Source organism: Buteo buteo, chromosome 17 (genome assembly GCF_964188355.1).
Source record: "Buteo buteo chromosome 17, bButBut1.hap1.1, whole genome shotgun sequence".
NCBI lineage: Eukaryota > Metazoa > Chordata > Aves > Accipitriformes > Accipitridae > Buteo > Buteo buteo.
In genome coordinates, this window is record NC_134187.1 from 28110922 (window position 1) to 28132846 (window position 21925).

The 21925-nt window shown below is 46.6% G+C and overlaps 1 protein-coding gene across 1 annotated transcript; it reads left to right on the forward strand.

Annotated features, from left to right (window-relative positions):
- The first annotated feature begins 14392 nt into the window (after positions 1-14392).
- LOC142040946 (keratin, type II cytoskeletal 8-like) lies at positions 14393-19460 on the forward strand. The gene is made up of 7 exons (XM_075049389.1): positions 14393-15210; positions 16592-16809; positions 17407-17467; positions 18091-18186; positions 18549-18713; positions 18803-18928; positions 19236-19460. Exons 1-7 carry the CDS (start codon positions 14473-14475, stop codon positions 19458-19460), a joined length of 1629 nt encoding a protein of 542 aa, XP_074905490.1. The 5' UTR covers positions 14393-14472.
- The last annotated feature ends 2465 nt before the right edge of the window (positions 19461-21925 follow it).

Below are 21925 nucleotides of genomic sequence, written 5' to 3' on the forward strand. Positions count from 1 at the left end.
TGGCTGTTGGGATGTGACAGTTGGACTGGGGTGGTTTGAACGTGGCTGTTGGGATGTGGCAGTTTGAACGGGGCTGTTGGGATGTGGTGGTTTGAACGGGGCTGTTGGGATGTGGCACTTGGACTGGGGTGGTTTGAACGTGGCTGTTGGGATGTGGCGGTTTGAACATGGCTGTTGGGATGTGACAGTTGGACTGGGGTGGTTTGAACGTGGCTGTTGGGATGTGGCAGTTTGAACGGGGCTGTTGGGATGTGACAGTTGGACTGGGGTGGTTTGAACGTGGCTGTTGGGATGTGGCGGTTTGAGCATGGCTGTTGGGATGTGACAGAGGGGCTAGGATTGGTTTGAACATGGCTGTTGGGATGTGGCCATTTGATGGTGACAGTTTGAAAACAGCCACTGGTAAGTGGCAGTTGGATGGCGGCAGTTTGAATGGGGCTGTTGGGATGTGGCAGTTGGACTGGGGTGGTTTGACCACTGCTGTTGGGATGTGGCAGTTTGAACGCAGCCATTGGGATGCGGCAGCTAGCACCAGTCCTCCACACGGCTGTCATCCCAAGAGGGCGTGCGGCCAACCCATCACCACCACGCAGTGGCTCGGTCCTGATGGTGCCTGGAGTTTCCACCCAGGCGCCCTGGAGGCCTCGGTGGGGGACGACACCAGCGACGGGCCTGCAGCGGGCGGTTATTGCTCCAATGAAGAGCGGTTTTCCTCCACCCTTGGCTGGCACAAGGGCAAGCAGCACCATCTATCTGACGAGCAGGGCTCTTACATGGGCACTGGCACCTCATACGTGAGTGGTGGGAAGGCCTGAAGACGCTACGTGGACAGAAATTACTCATGAAAAAAAAGCAGCGTGAAAGTATGAGACACAGCCTCAAACCTGCTATTATAACTCTAGATTGGCCAGCCAGGTTAGTCATTAGCCCTCTCTAAATAACATCCCATTGCAACCAAATTAATTTGATTAATGCTTGGCTGGATTCTTCTCCAGCATTGGGAGGAGCAAGAGCCAGAGCGGTAGGTGAATCAACCCTGATTGTACTGTAGTGCGTGCATTGCCCTGGTGCAGTCTCGGTGTTTGTCAGATGAAAGTACGGAAATGGAGAAGATCCCTATTGCAGAGTCCTTGCCACCTAAATGAACAAAACAAATGAGAAAGAAATGATAGTTCTTATTTGAACTAGTGTTACTTTCATGCCGCTTTTCTTATTTTCCCCAAAACGTTCTTTCAATTGACACACTTGACTTCTTAATCTGATGTTTATACGAGGATATAATATGCTTTATTCTCTTGTTTGAATAAAGAATGACACTTTCGATTCTAAAATTTATAGGCTGGGGATGGGAGAGACCAAGAAGCCATCTCCTACTTCCTCATCCCAGCGAAGAGTCCAAGGACAGGTACAGACTGAGACGGCGCAAAGCCCTAGAGCATTCCTGGGGACTTCCGTGGGAGGATGGCAGAGAGGGTGAAGATCTCCAGTGTCTTGAAATCCAAGAAGCCAAAGATGCAGGCTTCATCCTGCAGAAAACCACAGGCTTTTTATAAGTTCCCTGAGTTTTTCCTGGAGAGGGGCCAGGCTATAACACAGAGGTTGCAGAGTTTATCTCTCCCATCTGCTGTGCTCATGAAAAACGGAGTAATGCTAATTGCTCAAGTGCATCGTGCTTGAATGAAAGATCATAACAGCCCTGTGGCTGGGCTCCCCTTCATCTGCTCCATGGGGCATTCTGATAGCTGCTAGCTCTAGTGTAAAAGTAGATCCATATTTGCAGCAAAGGGGCCTGTTTTCCTTAAAATGAGTGGATTTACTTGTGAAACAGCTTCAGTGTGATCAAGCAATGATACGTCTTCAATATTATTTGGTAGAGCTGTTGCCATTTTGGATATAGAGGATAAAAAAATACAGAATAAATATATTTCTTGTTGGTTTGTAAGTTCTGGTTTTCTACAGCAAAGGGCATGTGCCATCTGTGCTAATACAAAATCTGCTCCTAGGAGTCTCCTGCAGGCTCTGCTTAGGTGCTTACAAGAACCTGCCTCCATTTTCAGATCATTTCTGGCTTGCAAAGATCGGAGTTCCAAGTGAGATGGCAAATGTCTTACTCCTAGCAATTATCACTGAGTCTCTATCACTCAGTCCGAGTAACGTGGGGTTGTGAGATACAGTCTGGGACTGCTGGCCTGTCCAGTCACCAACTGGTTTAGTGCAAGACCATTGGTGGCTGGCTAGATGCCCTATGGCTCTGAGGACAGTTAGGTCCCAGCTGGTGGGACCCAGAGCACTCTTCCTTCCACCAAGTACTGTTGAGGTGGACCAGAAAGGAGATCTCACCCCCAACAAAGCCAAAAGCGAACTGGATGAAGTCTACAGAGCCCTCAGTGGAGCCAAAGAGGAATTTGGCCAGGCACTGAAGGAATATCAGGACTCATTAAGTGTGAAGATAGCCCTGGACATTGAGATTGCCATGGGCAGGAAGCTGTTGGAAGGAGAGGAGAGCAGGTAGATGTCTATCATATAACCTGGTTCAGGGCACGAGTGGTGCAATATTCTTTGCATTAGAACATGGAAAGAAATATAATAGGTGCAATATTTTATGAGCTTATTGGGGAATGAATCCAGGTGGCATTATATTGGCTGTAATTAGAGCTGTAATGAGTTTTTAATTGTTAGTAATCATGTTTATTATGGGAGGGCCTCAGAAGCTACCAAGATTGCTTCCCTTGGGTTGGTGACTGTGCAATATGGAGGAGACTCACCCACTTTGTAGTTATATTGGATATGACAGTGAACAGCTGGTAAGCAGGAAACATTTGCTTTTATGAGTGGCACAGCTTTGTTGAAAGGATGAGAACATTGTCTCCTCAGAGGTGATCTGCCTCTGCATCTTTGATACTGTTACTTACATGGCACGTATCTCCTGAGCAGCTGGAGCCCTTCATGAACCTCAGGGATGAGAAATTCAGAGCAATGGAGCTGAGGTGCAGAGAGGTTATAGGAGATTAAATGTGGAAATCAGCATCCTTTGGTCCCTCATCTACACTTCAAACACCACCAGCAACACCCTCAGCTCCCTCGCCTCCAACTCGACTTGTTTAAGTTCAGAGCTCGCTGAAATACTCACTGGAAAACCTGCTGACCTTCTCAAGAGAGACTGAAATCATACCATGAGAGCAGCAACAGCCACCAGGTACCTGGGTTTGTAAGGAGTTTTAAAACCCAACGGTTAAAGACCTGAAAGCTGCTGTGAGCAAACACATTGACAAACATACCTAAAGCTACGTAGCTACTGAAGAAATTTAGCTCAGGAGCAAAGCGGAGCTCTTCCATTTTCTTTTGCAAGCTGTGCTCCTGTTCTTTTCTTCTAGATGCTAAAACACCTCCTTTCTTGCCGCTTTGGATCCTGGCTGCTCCTGTCTTGGATTCAGCAGGAGTGAAACTGGTTCTGTTGTCGGTCTCCAGGGATGTCTTGTGGCAGCAGGGTGAGCCTTGCTGACTGGCTTACTGGGATCCAAAGAAGTCCATGTCCTAGAGCATCATCTAGGGCTTTACAGGAGAATTTGGACCCTTCATCTAAGTTAATACTCACCTCAACTTTGATTGTAGAGATTGTGACAACAGCCAGGAGCCTTTCATCCCAGCCTTTTCTTCCTGTTTGATGTCAGCCCTGCTCCTCTGCGAGAGTGCTCAATGAACTGCACGCAAATCACACGCTGCTCCCGTGTTACGTGTCTCTGAACAAAATATCCGCTCCCACACAGTCAGGTGACCTGGATGAGTGCTGCCAGTGGATGCGGTGTACCTCCCGCTCCCTCCTGGCCCCATTTCATCCAGGGCTCTCTCAGCTAAAGGTGGGACGGGTAGAGCAGGATTTGCAGAACTTACAGCAACCATATTGTCTGCGTCTGGTGCTGACGACAAACCTTCCTCCTCTTCTTCCTCCCACCCACTCTGGTTTGGATGCTGGTGCTTCTCTGCCCTTCATCTTGCTTCCACACTCACTAGCTCTTCCCTAAGAACGGGCTGATATTCCTTTAGGTTTACACTTGCGACTCCACAATCCACATTTTCTGACCACCTCTATTGCTGGTGCCCATCAGGCCTAGCTGAAAGTCTACATGACATGGCATGGCATGGCATAGCATGGCATGGCATGGCATGACAACATCCGCTCTTAACTACAAGCATGGGTTGAAGCAAGTCGACATCTCCCGTTGCCTGGGGACCAGGGCTTGTTGGGTAGACCTGATGAAGATAGGGTAGACATAGCCACAAAATGCCACTAGAGGGCTTGTAGCCTGTGCAAGGGACACTGCCCCGGTCTCTCACACACCTCAACCTGCTGTTGTCCTCCAGGTCGGTGACAAATTGACTTTCCCGTAAATTATCGGTCAGGCTGAGATGGGAATTTCAGGTTGTGCAGAAAACCACTACCTAAAGGAAGGACTGGCTCCGTTCTTAGTGCAGTCATCGGTCACAAGTGACAGCCTGATGAAAGGACAAGTGGTGTGTTGCATTTGCCAATAACCGTGTTTGTGGCAGATCTGTCTGAGCTGCAGGTCCTCTGCCTTGCCTGATCTTTACAGGGTTTGATATGGGGCCAGAATCAACAGAAACAGGAACAGGTCCTTATCTCAGGCCTGGACAGCCACTTCACGCTGGTCCTGGAGGTGCTCAGACCAGCCTCCCTTCCTCCTCCCCGACAAAACCACTCTCTGAAGTCCCTAGAAAAAGTTCTCATATTTCTGTTGTGCCTCCACAGGTGTTTGAAGTCTGCTGGAGTAAAGGCTGGGCTGGCAGCCAAGGAACCAAGCCCTTCAGCTGGCTTGCATAGCTTTCTTTTCTTGTAGACACATAAAAAGGAAATAGACTGATTCTCTGTTAGAAGGTCTGTTTTTGTACCACAGCCTTGTCCATTTGAAATAAAGCAGCTGAACAAGAGCAAGGGTAGCTCTGGTATTATGACACCTGCCAGCAGCACAGCCTGCTTGAAACCTTTTGGGCTGAGAAAGAAATGGCTTCTGTGGCTTTGCAGTATGAGTCTCCCCACAAATGGTGGGTGTAGAAGTGTTTCCTACAGGCTGGAAGTTCTCAGCTGGGAGGGCACTTTGCTGCTGAGTGGTCCTAAGGTGGTGTGGCAAATCTCTTTGGTGAAAACAGGTTGTTTGTTGGAAAAAGATATGCTAGTTCCCCTCCATCACATCTGCTAGCATCCAAGAAGTCACCCTGAACCAAGGCTTCCCGGCACCTCTCAGTCTAGATGTTGACCCTGAGGTCCAGAATGTGCAAATGCTGGAGAAGGAGCAAATCAAGACCCTCAATGAAAACATCACCTCCTTTGTTGACAAGGTAGGACTTGTAAATTTTTCACTGTGACACTTGTAAAGACTTCTGGTGGGATGTGGCATTCAGGGGTAGGTAGATAGGTCCCTTTTCTGGAATATTAGGTAGGCAAATTGGGCCTTGGACAGCGGAGTTTATCTTGTGCTTGGATCTGACCGGCTGCGATGGCTGAGGTTACTCACACCAGGCTACCGAAGCACTGGTAAATGCAGTGGGATACTTCAGGCTCTGCGCATCCTTTGGCCACGCTGAGGGCTCAGTGGTTATTTTGACACCAAGGTGTGCAGCAAACTGCTGCTCTGGATGGTTTTTAAAGCACAGACTGTGGCAAGCACCACTAGAGGGCTCAGAAAATATTTTAAATGCATAAAAGAGAGATCTAAATTACTCTTTACGGCAAAGTGTTAGCTATCTATCTCCCTGCGTGGTACAGAGCCAGCATGCCTGTGGCTCCAAAGGGCTTTTGGTGACAATGTGTGAATGGTTTTGCTTGTACAGCACCTAGCACAGATGATTGATGGCTCCGACTGAGGTCCCCAGTGACGATAAATAACCATCTTTAAAACTTTTGTATGTTATTGACTGCTTCTGGCATGGGAAGAATTGAAAGCGGTATGATTTGGGAAAGTCTGTGACCTTTTGAGTCGTAGGGTTGCTTCTAGCAGTCTGCAACTCGCTTGGCTCTTCCCAGCGGTGGCATGCCTTCGCCAGTCGTTCCGGGGTGCAAATCCGCCTCTGTTCCTGCAGACTGGCATTCTTCTGCCTTGGTGACAAAGTGCAGCTGCAATCCAGGATGGAAATGGCTGATGGATGAGATAATTCCCGAGATGCTAATACTTCAGTTCCAGCCCTCATGGGCCATGTAGCAACGCTGATAATTTCCTAACATGGACAAGAGTTGCTGCGTGTCCCCTGACAGAGGTGAGAGCTAAGCAGATTTTTATTCTTCTTGCCCAAACCAGAGCTTGAATGTGGACCTGGGAGAATTTCCTTTGCTAAAGAACAACGTCGAGTTGCAGCTCATCACAGGTTCTTCTTGAGGTGCCAGGACTGCCCATGGACATCATCTGAAATGCCCTATTCCTGTACCACAATACGAGCTGCACTATCTGCAGGTTTTGAGTGGTCAAACCAGCCTTCACAGATTTTACAATACTCTCCCACCTAAGACAAACGATAATAAATGTTGCCCAGTGAAGCTTGCTCTAAATCTTACAGACTTCAGTTGTGTGCAACAATAGCAAGACCCATGCCGTGCACTCCCATGACAAACACTGCTGCAGTGCAGCCTGGCCCCCTGAGCAAACTATTTTCCATCCCCAGTTCTTCCCTGAGATTTATAGCCAGCACGTTAACAGATCCTTTGGGCCATAAGACAGGCAGCCAAATACCGTATCCTACCCAAAAAGCTTTTCCCCTGGCTAGTGCCGCGCACAAGCGGGCACAAAATGTGCGTGGTGCTGAGAAGTGCTGGTGGGAGGCGATGGCGTGCTGCCCTCCCTGGGCCCATTGCCCCACCAGTTCGAAGGTGCACATTAGCGAGCCGTGCCCAACTTACCATGCAAAACCTTGCTGGCCCAGACCCAAAGAGGGCTCCGCAGCAGTGGCTGTGATCAGAAAGACGCTGTTCTGGCATGCAGCGAGAGCGAGCTGGCTGCCAGTCTCAAGTTCTTTGGAAAAAGCTGAATTAAGGGCTTGGCTGGCAAATTACGTTGTGCAGTTGCTGTCGTGAACTGGAGCTTTTAACTGGGAGATGCCATGAGACAGGAACTTGTTGGTTTGCTGGGGAAGGGCCAGGTCCTGAGTTTTGGACACCATATGGCCTTGGGATCTGGTTAAAGAAGTGTGGGTGTGGGACTGGGACAAAGTGTGCATGATGGGATGGATCTTCCAGGGACAGTACCATTTATGATGGTCTGAAGTGCTCCTTAGAGTAAGGTGTCTCATGATGCCACAGGTCTCTTGAGAGGATGAATGCTGGGGAATCTTCTACCTTTGTGTCAAACTCAGTTGCTGGTCCTTGTCACATCCATCACCAATCAGACCATTGCAAACCCGGGAGAGACTGGTGGAATGGGGCTTGTTTGAAACTGTGGACATACACAGTATATCTGGCAGAGCCCCTCTGATGGAGGAGTCCTCTTGGCTAAGAAATGCCATTCTTTAAAACACATTATCTGTAAGGTTGTGCTAAGACACTTTGACTAACTGCTATTATGTGGGGAAAGAAAGATTCAAGGATGGATTCTGCAGGGAGGGAATCACCTTCTGGAGGTGGTGGTCTCTCTTCACCAGCTCTGCAAAGAGCCTAAATGGCTAGATTAGCCAAAATACTTACCTTCAGAGTTGGGCGTCACGCGATGCCTAGGCTAGGTGACTTTTCTTCAGGCTCTTCCGTTGCTGGGCAAGAGGTCTAGTCTGAGAATAACCAAGGTTCTGGTGCTTTTTGTGTTGCTTTATCCTTTCTCCACCTGTTTTGTTGTCCTGTGGATGCTGTTGTTGCTGCTGCAGAGCTAATGACAGCAATTGAGGTTCCAATAACTCAAAAGAGTGATTTACTCAATTGATCACAAATTCTGACCTTGATTGGATTAATTATCAGCTCTAAGCCAACTGGGAGGCCAGCCCAGGTGATATGTAAGTGTGATTGGGTGTGGTGAACTTCCCAGATGTGATGACACTGCCAGAGAAGGCAGCGCTGGGACCCACTTCTTTTGTAGGTTGGTAATCACATTGTTTACTGGATTCTGAACATCTGCCAGAATTATTTCCAGCTGTTTCAACTTCCTGTGGGAAGGGATGTTATTAAAATTGTTCTCAATCATAAACAGTGTCTTTTGATGCTTGCGATACCCCTCTTAGCATGTTCTCTACCTCTATTCTCTGACCAAGTGAGCTATTGTTTCCCTGTCTGCCTAGGAAAGGCTGATCCGCTGAGCGTGAAAGGCTTTTCTTTGTTTCCTTAAATTTTGTAGAAGTGGAAAGGACTACTGGGGTGTTTAATGCCTTTGGCTGCTAAAAGAAACCTTGCAAACAGGAGGACGTGGCTCAGCTGAATGGGTTGACTGTCACCCAGGAGAGGCCAGCCTCTCCCTCTCCATGGCTTTAGTGGGTCAGGTGAAGTGAAATTAATCCCACTACCTATTCCCTACTTGATCAAGAAGCTACTCTAATGTTTTTCCTCTATTTATGTGACAGATGCCACATACGTTGACTATTTTTCTGCTGGAAAGCAGCTGCACAAAGGAAAAACATCATGTTTTCTGATGACACCTGGTGCATTTAACCTACAGTTCAATCCAGTTTCCTCTTCATTTTTCTTGTTTCTTTTTTTTTTTTTTTTTTTCCTCTGCAGGCTGTATCTCTCCTCCTCCTGAAACACTTTGGAGATTTCATCTCTGCCTTGCTCCAGCACCACATGCTCCAGCTTGAGGGCATCAGCTGCAGGTTTGCTGTGTGTGGAGGAACCAGGACTTGCTCAGCCTTTAAGAGATGTCAGGGATGAGCATGATATTTTGCATTAGGTTAGCCAATAAAGTAAAAAAAAGCAATAAGCTTCTACTTTATCCACTCACTGTAATTGTTAATAATGACAGCAATAGAAAAATTACTTCACTCTTTTCACACATTATATTAAATTGATACTTTCACATTCTTATAGGGGAAATAAGACATCAACAGATATCATAATTATGATTACTATTTTCTGAAGAGATAATATTATAGGTGGTTACAAGTAAGTTATTGACTTGTTTACCTTTCTGTTAACTCAGAATAATTAGCCATTTATTAAAATAGCCATTAGTCAGTTGTTAACTGGATTGCAAGGTAAAATAATATTTTGTTTTGCGTTAGAAGAATACTTGCTGGTCCAGATGTAAGACTAAAACCAAGTCTTAACACAGCCCACCCCTCTCCCCATTCAAAGTGCCTCAAGCAGGCAAGACAAAGATGGGAAGTGACCTACCCCACACCAGGTAGAATTCATCCTGCCTAACTCTGACTTTCTGCAAGTCAAAGGTCTAATCTAAAGCCATCATGCAGGCTCCCCACACAGTCAAGGAGAGAGGATTGTAGCTCCAGGGACAGGTCTCCTTTGTCCTCATGGGCTTTCCACCACTTCCCACACTGTCTCTCCTTAGCTTGCCTTGCTGTCATTGCACTTATGAACTGAGCACTTGGTTCCAACCTCTTACAGGTGGCCACCTCGTTCTACTTGTTGTCCTTTCTCCACTCAAAAAAGAATCAATCACATGCAAGCAGAGATGCTCTGTTGCTTTTTACCATCTCAGAAGCTGTGGTCCGCTGGTCCCTTCCTTATGTCCATATTATGGAGCAGCTCCTGATGGAGAAGCCAATGACAGGTACTGTGCCGAATTCCTCCCTGTCTATCCATGGAGCTCATGTCTTTTGGAGTGGCCAGCTCTGCACCCTCACCTTCAGTCCTAGCCTCCACCCCAGTTCTGTGCAATTCAACCACAGCATTTCCAGAAAATACTTCTGTTTAGCAAAGACAAAACATTTTCCCCCAAAAACCCATTCCCAACCAGCTGAACTCAGTACCCTCTTATATCAGTCTATGCAGGACAAAGCCCTCCCGTCTTAGGGGCTTCCCAGAACTCCTCTAATTACAGTTTCCTCATCAGGAAGCTTCACTTTTACTATGAAGGATTGACAGCTCATGTAATTCTGAACATGCCCTGATACAGGGCTTTTTTCTGTGGTGTAATAGCAACTTTCAGTCTTACCCAGATGTAGGTCTGGGTGAGGGAAACTTCATCTGATCTCTGGGATCATATTCCTGCTCCTACCTTGAAGTGTCTGTATAATCAGTACAATATATTTGTGCAGGCAAGGTGCTCTCCAAGCTGGAAAGCCTCAGAATTAAAGTAGCATAAACCTTTAGTAGAATACCAGCATTTCACATTTTTTTTTCCTGCCATTACAAGGTTTTTGACATTTCTCTTCCTTTTGTTCTCTTCTCAGAATCTCCTGTTGCCTCCACTGACCACAGAAAAAGGTTATTGTTAGTCCCTATGACAGAAGGTGTGAGAAAATGAAAGTCTGTGCGATGAAAGGCATTTTTATTAGTGTGCCTATGTGATTTCAGTCCCATTTTCTAAGTGACTTAGGGCCCTACTTATGCAGGTATTTAGGCAACTAGTGATCAAGATCTACTATTTCAATCCTATGTGTGTGTGTCTATCTACTTTATCTGGACAGCTATTAATTCTAAGTACTGTATTTATTAATGTACTACTGTACTACACTGCTGTGTCCACTTGTATGGGTGTGCAGGGGTTATTTAATAGTAATAAGTATATTACTGTACTTACTTATCTACCCTCTGCTCTGCCAATGTAAAGATCACTAGTTTATGTTTGGCAGTGATGAAAAGTAGCTAGATCTTTCTTCTGAGACATCTGCAGGATTTTAGTGGTTTAGGCTTTCTGTTTTGAGCTGATTAAAATGGTCCTGCAAGAGTGTAGAGGCATTTCCTCGAGCATTAGCCTAGGTACTAGAATTTATTATTCCCATTTATTATTTGGGTTGACTGGAGGTGGACAGAGATGGATGTGGGTTGTGGAGGTTGGCAGGTTCCTGCATCAGTTGCACTCAAAGAGCTAAAGCTTGGGTCTGTCTGTGAATTGTCTTTATAGTTTGAAAACGCGAATCCTTGGTGCAGTCGCTGTGACATAGGTCTGACAGAGGATGGCTCAACTCACATTACTTTCACCACCTGAAATTCAGGAGTTGAGTGAGCTCTCCAGGTTCCCTTATGGTCCACAGAGGGAAATGAGACCGTCGGGAAAAATCACGCTCATGCCCCCTGTCTCAGAGGCTTTGCCAGATGGGAGGAACATCATCACCTGCTTCATGGACTTTTCTGGATGGGAGGAATTACATGTGGATGTTCTGTGCTTCCTCCAACAGCTATAGAAGACGCCCAGGCAGTCAATTTTACATGAATAACTTTTGGGATGCAATTTAAATTTATCTTAAAAATCCCCAACAACAAAAAGCCCGGTTGACTGTGTGGCTATCCCAACAGCCCCTGAAGACTTCCACTCCCTGGTAGATTCTGTGATAACCCATCTCTGTGATAAGGATCTTGGTTGAACCTCTGGTCCTTTTGCTCCATGAATGTTGGGAACTGTTTTGCTGTTTCTTTTAAAGGATCAGAGCAGAATCCACCCAGGTACATCCAAGAGCGATGCCAACTCATTGCAGGGAAGAGGAAGGTATCACAGGAAGCTCCCCCTTCATCTGCAGAATGCATGAACATCTTCTGGGTGCATCACTCTTTCTGGAGCCAGCTCGACAGGTTCAGGTGTGGCTTGGTTTGTTGTGCCAAGGCTAGGCTGGTGCCAGCAATGATCACAACAGCAGCCTACATGCTGCGCTCTGGATTATGTGGCATGTGGGGTAGGTTGGCTGCTCTTCTCATGTAGGGTTTGCAGGAGGCCTCCTCAAGCAGGACGCAGCTGCCTCGGAGATCAGCGCAGTGGTTCTGTATGAATTGCCACCCGGTTCGCTTCATGCAGCGAGTTGATATATGTATGTAGGGCAGTGATTTTGGATCAACATCTCTCTAACCATTGTTCCACAGGCAGCTGGCTTATTTGGTCTGTGGGTGTTCCCTCCCCTAGGTCATAACGCTTCCTTCCAAGATCCATGCCGATGATCTGAAGTATTGCCTGATGCAGTGTGTGTTGGAATAAGCCACACTCAAAACTGAAGGAGTGGGGATGAAGATGAATTGCACTCAAAGTAGTCATTCATAAACTCAACAGACAGGTGGACAACAGCAACCCTTTAGAAACTCTTGTGTATGTTGCTGAGGAATCGTTAACGCAAGCAAAAGGGACATTTTAGCTCAGATCTCACAAGGAAATCATGGGTCATGTCCACAGTCTCACCTCCTCCTGATGGGAAGTCATATATTGTCCTCCTAATCTTTATCTGAGCCTAATAATGGCTCCAAGGTCACACAGGAATTTCGGTCTCAGCATTGTTCAGACACAGTTAGTCCTACACAGAATTCTGCAGAGAGTGGATACAGTTCTGAAAGCATCTTTTAGCTTGACTGAAATATGGGAGTGAAGGAGGACAACTGACTTTGGTTTCTCTTGAGATGCACCAGCATCTAGAAAATATTGAGCCCAACTAAAAGAGAACAGGGAAGATTTTTGTGTATTATCCTAATGCTTTGGCAAACCTTACCCAGATGTGTTGAAATAGATCTGTTTCCAGATTTCCCCCCCACTCAATTTAAAATTATGTTCATTACACATTTTTTCTGTTCACTGTAATTATTCTTTCCAGCAGGACACAAAATTCACGATTCAAGTCAGATTTTTATATAGGTATATAAAAAGGGGAAATTCAGTGAGAAATTTGGTTGAAATTCTCAGTAAAATGTAGGTACCTAGTGAAGATTAATTACAAAAAAGTAGCGCAAATGGAAGGTCTGGGTTACCAGTTGGCCATTCCTGGTATAAGGCTAGAAGAGATCCAGTTTGGTAGGGAAAAGTAGTACTTCTTCTCTGGTTGTCTGGAAAAACACTGTGTCTACTTCTGGAAAAAACCCTTCATCTCGTCGCTGAGTGCCCCAAATCTTGTCCGCTTCTCGATATATCAGCTGGTCTAATAACAGCTGGTCTAATAACCTCTCCCTACAAACCTTTCATTTAGGGGATTTACGAGGTGCTTTCCAAGTGGAGCCAGAGCAAGGATTACAAAGCCCTGACCACATAACCTCTATATAACTGAAGGGTTCATACTGTGGCTTTATCCAGCACCTTTGGAAGGAAAAACATCCCCTTCAGGTGAAGCCCAGCTTCTCCTAATGTTGTGTAGGGGACAAAGGGGAGGTTCTTGCCATGTGGAAATTGTTCCACCAGTGCTTTTGGGGACGGTGTATCAGATCTCAGTTGTCTCCTAGAGCTATTAGTCAAGGCTGAAGGCTCTTGGTGGCATTGTCAGCAGCAGGATTTGGCTCCCAAATGCTTTTTACATGAATTCATGGCCATTGAGTCTTGCACCGGAGTGTGCTCAGACTGGAAAGGTTGAGTCTTGCATGGAGATGAGGAGAGGAAAGAGAATCATAGAATGGTTTGGGTTGGAAGGGACCTTAAAGATCACCTAGTTCCAACCTCCCTGCCGTGGGCAGGGACATCTTCCACTAGAGGGATGGATCAGGCAGATGCTCAGTGGGACAATCTGGGTAGAAAAGCCTGGAGCCCATCACTGTATTTGATATCTCAGGTATCCAGTGGCGGGGCCTTTAAAAACCAACAATCCACAAACAGGTAGTTTCAGTTCGTGGTCTAACTATTCCCACATGGAAGAGCAGGAGCAGCCAAGAGCAGAAGGGCCAAGAGTCCTAAGATATGGAAGTGATGGGTCATCTGTTCCCTAAGGTGACCTCATCTTAATCTTTAATAGTCAAATGTCTACTTTAATTGATTAAAGTTTATCTCAGAGCTTTCTCTTTTACATTTAAAACTCTGTATCCATTTACTTAAAGCTAAAATTGACACTGAGAGATTCCATTTTTTTCTGGTTTCTAGACGCTATTTCACCTTTATGAGCCAAAGGCAAATTTTGTTTTAGGCAATTAGCAAGAAGACCAGATCTCAACACCTTCCCTCTCCCTGCAGCCCTGCAGAAGTAATACTTACTCTTGGGTGGATATACTGGGAATGACAGAAAAGAGAAAATGGGAAGCTAAGGGAGCAATAGTCTTTGCTTTCTGTAGTAGGTACTCCTGATGATGTGGTGAAGCGAGGTGAGCTACCCTGAAGTCAATATGAGGACAATACCAAGGCCTTCTGTCTCATGAAATGAAATGCCAAAAGAGGTGGGGAAATTTGAGAGAGAACAAACCATGGTAATGTGCATGGATAACTGCATGAACTGTAATTAATGACGGAGGGCAGGCTAATGAGATAAGGAAATCTCATCTGAACAAAGCTCATGAGTCAAGCAGGATTTGGGGAATTTCACAATTCCTCCACTGGTGTGTGGTGTTTACTCTGACCTCTCTTCAGGCGGCCGTTAATTGCTGCCTGATGAACCAAACCCAATAACAACATTAACAGACCTGCTAATTACCACGGAATGGAGACTAACTCCTCCAGAATGTATAAAGGAGAACTTCTGTCACCCCCACCAGAGGAGCTGAGGATCCTTCCCTCTCATTTCTCCTCCTGCTTCAGAACCTACCCTGCCTGTGCTCTCGCCTTCTCTCGACGCTCTGAAAGCGACGCTATGAGCCAACATTTCTACCGATTTGGGGATGGGAGTTTCAGTTCTTTTTCTGCTCACTGTGGCAGACTGGGTGGTGGGAGAAGTCCATCTACCGTAAGCTATTGTGAAGACAATAGAGGAGAAGAAAGGTACAGTGGGTATGGGTATGGTTATGGCAGCAGGAGTCTCCACAACCTTGGTGGGTTTAGGGATGTTTCTACTGGTGGAGGCTATGGAGGAGAAGGAGGAGGATATGGGAGGTGCCTGGGATTTGGTGGTGGGAGACATCTTGATAGGGGCTTTGGCAGAAGAGGATATTTTGTGGGAGCTTTTCAAGGTGGTGAAGCAGGGCTTGGTAGCATGTGTGGCAGAAGTTCAGGCAGGGAGGTTCTTGGAGGAGGCTTTGGTAGAAGTGCCTTTGGTGAACAAGGGGCTGGACAGGGTTTTGGGCAGGCTGGTGTTGGCAGAGGCATCGAGGCAGTCCGTGTCAACACCAACCTGCTGAGGCCAATACAAGTACAAGTCGACCCCGAGTTCCAGAGAGTGCGGTCAGATGAGAAAGAGCAGATCAAGGCTCTCAACAACAAATTTGCATCATTCATCAATAAGGTGAGTCCCTGTTCTCTTTTTTACTTGTTATCTGGAAGGGGGAAATATAAGGAGTGCTGCTCTGCCTGTGTGAGGCATGGGGACACCTTTACATTGCATGTTCTCCCCCCCCAAACCACAGCGTTGGCTAGATTCCCTTGTGCTGGTGTGAAGTTTTTAATAGCTTGCTATAAACGCCGCTGCATGAATCACTTACATTTAGCCCTGGGATAAGTATCTCTGAGTCGCCTTTTGTGGCAGGACAATAACAAACTACTGGGATGTCACCGACACGTTAAGTGACTTCTCTTTTGAGGAAAAGGGTTTCTGGATGGCTAGTAATGTTCTGGTGCCTGGGAATTGTTGATGCTAGCATGAAAAATGGGTGATGGACTTGGACATCCTTGATGTGTTCTGTTTCTTTTTCTCAAGCAAAGCAAAATGTTGCATTTCTCTGAATTACAAAACAAATTACTTCTTTGCTTGGAGGTCCTAGCCTCTTTCAGGTGGCCTGTGGCCCCCACATCATTCTTCTTTACCTCTTTCTTGGTTTACACTACAATACTTCCATCTCTGTCTGCCGTCGTCTTCTCTTTCGTTTCTACTCACAGACATAGGAACAAAACAGCCACAAAAACACTTCCACCCACGCAGACCTGACGTGCCTTTGAGTGGTGACATGTGTCTCTGCGTAGTGTGGAAGCTTGTGTTATTTGTTACACGTGAAGACTTAATGGCTTCTTGTATTACCCTACCGAAAAGGTGTTGGTTACACCCAGAAGTTTTAAGCATGCTTAGTCTTGAAAAATAGGAGCACCTTTCCTTTAACTCTTTTTTTTTTAAACTTTCTGGATGTCAGCTTCCAGGTTATAACCTGTTCAGTGTCCCAGCTGAAGAGATGCTATCCCTCTGGTTTCCAAAAATACTAGCTCTGCATGTTATTGGTTTTTCTGACCTTCTTCTCTAAGGCAAGGTATATCTAGGAAGAGAGTGGTCCCATGTGGTCTTCTGACAGGGGGATAATTCTTCTCATGTATTTGGGTGTCTAAGGTACTTCAGAAACTGAAGTCTCCCCCCACCCCAGTCATCTCCCTAAATATTATGCATTTAAGAGATGAAAAGCCAGCAAAGATTTCAGTAGCAGCTTTGAGAAGCAGCGGTAAAATAGTGCCCTTCTTATGCAACATATTGGGAAAAAAGAGATGTGTCCCCTGTTAGTCTAAGCTGCCTCCTGTGTTGGTACCAGTGTTACTACAGTTGGTCCCACCTGGCAAAACCTTTAGATGTTACTGTGTTGCAAATATTAATTAGGATTTGTTTTGCTCTAGGGACTAATGCTGATGTCAGTGTTTCCCCCAAGTGCTTTCCAGTGGCTGAGACACTCTTCTGCTTTACCTTTCAGGTTCAATGTCTTGAGCGGCAGAACCAAGCTCTGCTGGCCAAATGGGAACTTCTGCAGCAGCAAAGTGCCCGACCGGAGGAGAGCAGAAATATCGCCTCTTTCTTCCAATCTTACATCAGCAACCTGCAAAGGCAGCTAGAAATGCTCCAAAGCCAGAAGGAGCAGCTGGATCCAGAAGCTTATAATATGCTTCAGCTTGTTGAAGATTATAAAAAGAGGTGAATAATCACAGGTCTGGGAAAAAGCATACTGGAATTTTCCAAGGCAATGCTAATCATGCCCTGGGGTGGCATAGCTTAGCTTCACACCTTCAAGAGTTTTGCAGCCGTTGTAGGTTCATTATGGGACTTGACTTTGACACTGGAATACTAAAGCAGAACAATAAGGGGAAAATCAAAGGCCCTGCAGATCTATCCCACTCCTTTCTCCTCCTGTCCTCCTTCATGCCCTTCCTCCCCCAGGCAATGAGTAACCCAGGACTCCTTACCCATGGGGTCATGTTGAGAACAGTCACTCCTGGTTTAGCTACACCCCAAAAATATATGTCCACAGTTCTGAAATAGGGGAAGTTTAGTTCAGAATTACAAGGCTGTTAGAACTGATGTATATCAATCTATGTTAGCCACATTTTGTAGGCTAACTTAGCATATAGTTCTGCAGAGGGTTTGCAATTGCCTTTGCAGCTGCCAGAAATTGCAGTTAAATGAAAACTCGACACATTCCCTTTCTGGATGATTCCCTTTGGTTTCTGGCCCACTTGACTGAAAAAGTAAGGCAGGCAATGAGCTACCTGTTTCTTTTCTCTGCTGTAACAGATTTGAGGACGAGATCAACAAGCGTGCATCTAAAGAAGAGGAGTTTGTGGAGCTTAAGAAGGTGAAGTAATCCAAGACATTAAGCTAAATCACAGCCTCAGAAATAAAGCAATAACTGGATGGTGTTGAGGTTTTCAAAACCAGGGTCTTTGCTTAGCTTCATCTCGCTCCCGTCTAACTGAAGTCATTGAAAACCTGAGCTTTTTACTGCAAGACTGGAGAGAAATACTTTCCTCTAGAGACTGAATCAGTCCTTTGTAAGATGAGTATTTAAAAAGTGCCAGTCTTTTTCTCTGTTCACTCAATCACAATCTGGGTGAGACATTGTTATTAGGGGTTAAATAATATCTTTAGATGGCTTAGATAGGAGAAGAGAAAATTTAGACAACTTTTTATTAGAAGAATTAATGAAGTCTATGTTTCTACATTTTGCATTTTCTCCAGGAGCACATTTATTGCCACAGCTATTTTGCTTGTTTCTAAGCCATTCTTTTCTTCCAAGAATTAGAAACTTTCCCTTTGTTCCAATTGCTTTTCAAACGAAAGCTGAGCTTCATGGGCCATTATTTGACTCCAGGAATGAAGGCTTTAAAGAAATGTACCAAGTCTTGCAAGAATTGCACTTCAGTGGAGAGTTTGCCAAGGATCAAAGCAATACAAATATGCCTATGGCTTTTTTTACAGGAACTGGACAGTGCCTACATGAGAAAAATGGAGTTTGATGTTCGGGTGGAAATACTGAAGCAGGATCTTGAGTTCCTCAGATGCTTACATGAAGCTGTGAGTATGCTTCTCAGATGAAAAACTTATCCTCAGGTCTTGAAGGGCATGTATCTTTCGGAAGTTTTCAGAAATTTCACCTGAACAGGACATTGCAGAGTGGTGTGGAGAGTGGATCATCCTTGGCCTTTGATCTTATAAAGTCCTTTTTCATCTGTGAGTGAAAAGGGGGTCTGGTGTGTCACGAAACCTGGAAGAGACACTTGAAAATTAAAACTGGTGGTGGAACAATAGGAGCTGGGGGATGCAGGTAGGGAAGTTCCAGTGGGTAACTGGCCAGAGGGTGCCATTTCTTTCCTCATAACACAACCTGGGCTGCTCACATGAACTGTTAAAATCCAAAATTTTTTTTTTCCTTGCAGGAGCTGTCCCAGCTTCAAACAGTAGTTGGCAACACCAATGTCGTTCTGTCCATGGACAACCATAGAGAACTGAACATGGATGGCATCATTGAAGAAGTCAGGCAGGAGTATGAGGCAATTGCTCAGAGAAGCAAAGCTGAAGTAGATGCCATGTATCAGGGCAGGGTGAGTAAACATCGACAAGATGGGGACGCAAGTCTGTCTGCTCAGTGGAAAAGAAACAAAAAATGTCTGTTCTCTTCTCTGCACATCAGTACCAGGACCTTCAGAACATGTGGGTAAATCAACGCGAGCAAGTGAGGAACAGTTATCAGGAAATCCAGGAACTTATCAGGCAGATCCAAAGACTACAACAAGAAATTGAAATTGCAAGGAGAAAGGTAAAGCTGATACTTTCCAACATGACTAAACTGTTTAAGTCACTTTTACGTGGGGACTCAGTGCAGTGCAATGTAGCCTATCCTTTGGAGTCAAACCCAGTAATGACGTTTTCTCTTCAAAATGAAGCAGATTTAGATTTTGGCTGTCTACGTCGGGATTTAATTTGGATTAATTTACCCAGTCTAATACATCTTCCAAGTTCGGTCATTGAGGCAGATCTTTTAATTTCCAGGGACTGCCAGAAGGGTTTGAAAATCCCAGTCCCGTAGAAGGGAAATGGACATATTCTGTTTTTGCCCACTGCAGAATAACAGCCTCCAAGAAACCATTAAAGATGCTGAGCAGCGTGGGAGCTCTGCCATCACAGATGGCCAGCAAAAGCTTCAGGATTTGGAAAATGCCCTGCAGCAGGCCAAAGATGATCTCACTCGCCTTCTTCATGATTATCAGGAGCTCCTGAACGTGAAATTGGCCCTGGATATTGAAATTGCCATGTATAGATCACTTCTTGAGGAGGAGGAGACCAGGTAGGTACAAACTATTCATCCTGGATAGAGGCACCTGTACAAAGCAGTGCGTCCCATTCTTCAGCCTATCACTTAGATCTCCAGGATGAATTGCTCTTTCATCGGCTTACTGATAGAGCCTAGCCTGACTTTTACTTTTATGGGATGCATTATCTCAATGTCACTTTCTCTTCACAGGATACAGGAAGGCTCACCAGCCACAATCTGTAAGTATCTCAAGGCTTTGCTTTGTTTTTTTAACGAAGCACTGTTACCGTTTTGTTGTCTGTGGTACTTAACACCTACCATCAGAGCAACCTATCTTAGCTCCATTTTGAGCTCCCTAGGGACATGAAGGAAATGGTAGTCCCTTGTGAGTGTGTGTGTAGAATACATGTGTATATGCAATAATATGCCAACATTGAGCTACTGACCTCTTGGCTAAGTTCAACCAAATCTGTAGGAAGTGGGAAACACCTCACTTTTACACTATAGGTCTATGCGGTGCATGTCAGAACCGAAGGAAAAGAAATTGAGTCCTAAACTTGTGGAAATTGGGGGACAGCTAAAGGAGAGAGAAACCTGTACACTTGGCCTTCTTAAAGGAAGTGCTGCACTAACTGTTAATGTATGGAGTAGAGATTTAAGTTATGTTAAATATAAGCTAATACAGCCAGAAAAATATGAGAAAAGATTTCACAGGAAAATCTACTAATGAAGAAGCTTGTTGCCCCTTTACAGACATATGACAAGGACCATTACAGTACATACAATGATGGCAATACATAAGTATTATATCAGCAGTGCGTAAAATTTTTTGAGTAAAAAGAATAAGTTGGACATCATTTCTATTTCTTACAGGTGTCATTGAACACAGCGCAAGTGCTAGAGGAATATTTGGAGTAGGATCTGGAAACTTGAAAAGCGAGAAGTTGGTGCAAGAAGGTGGACACAGCTCCGGAGGATGGGGATCCAGCTCTGGCAGTGGAAGTTTCAGCCCCCACAGTGGGGGGATGAGCTCTGGTGGGGGCAGCAGCTCTGGCCGGAGAGGGTCCATCTCTGGAGGTGGAGGAGGAGGAGGAGGAAGCTCCGGTTATGGAGGATTGAGCTCTGGCAGTGGTGGGTCCATTTCTGGTGGACGAGGAGGAGGTTCAGGCAGTGGAGGCTCCATGTCTGGAGGTGGCCACAGCTCCGGAGGATGGGGATCCAGCTCTGGCAGTGGAAGTTGCAGCCCCCACAGTGGAGGGATGAGCTCTGGTGGGGGCAGCAGCTCTGGCCGGAGAGGGTCCATCTCTGGTGGTGGAGGAGGAGGAGGAAGCTCTGGTCATGGAGGATCGAGCTATGGCAGTGGTGGGTCCATCTGTGGAGGAGGAGGAGGCTCAAGCAGTGGAGGATCCATGTCTGGAGGTGGCCACAGCTCCGGAGGATGGGGATCCAGCTCTGGCAGTGGAAGTTGCAGCCCCCACAGTGGAGGGATGAGCTCTGGTGGGGGCAGCAGCTCTGGCCGGAGAGGTTCCATCTCTGGAGGTGGAGGAGGAGGAGGAGGAAGCTCAGGTCATGGAGGGTTGAGCTCTGGCAGTGGTGGGTCCATTTCTGGAGGAGGTAGCTCTGGTCATGGAGGATCGAGCTATGGCAGTGGTGGTTCCATCTGTGGAGAAGGAGGTTCAGGCAGCGGAGGCTCCATGTCTGGAGGTGGCCACAGCTCCGGAGGATGGGGATCCAGCTCTGGCAGTGGCAGATGCAGCCCCCACAGTGGAGGGATGAGCTCTGGTGGGGGCAGCAGCTCTGGTGGGGGCAGCAGCTCTGGTGGGGGCAGCAGCTCTGGCCGGAGAGGGTCCATCTCTGGAGGTGGAGGAGGAGGAGGAGGCTCAGGTCATGGAGGATTGAGCTCTGGCAGTGGTGGTTCCATGTGTGGAGGAGGAAGCTCAGGCAGTGGAGGCTCCATGTCTGGAGGTGGCCACAGCTCTGGAGGATGGGGATCCAGCTCTGGTAGTGGCAGTTGCAGCCCCCACAGTGGAGGGATGAGCTCTGGTGGGGGCAGCAGCTCTGGCCGGAGAGGTTCCATCTCTGGAGGTGGAGGAGGAGGAGGAGGAAGCTCAGGTCATGGAGGGTTGAGCTCTGGCAGTGGTGGGTCCATTTCTGGAGGAGGTAGCTCTGGTCATGGAGGATCGAGCTATGGCAGTGGTGGGTCCAGTTCTGGAGGAGGCGGAGGAATTGGAAGCTCCGGCAGTGGAGGCTCCATGTCTGGAGGTGGCCACAGCTCTGGAGGATGGGGATCCAGCTCTGGCAGTGGCAGATGCAGCCCCCACAGTGGAGGGATGAGCTCTGGTGGGGGCAGCAGCTCTGTTGGGGGCATCAGCTCTGGCCGGAGAGGGTCCATCTCTGGTGGTGGAGGAAGCTCAGGTCATGGAGGATCGAGCTATGGCAGTGGTGGGTCCATCTGTGGAGGAGGAGGAGGAAGCTCAGGTCATGGAGGATTGAGCTCTGGCA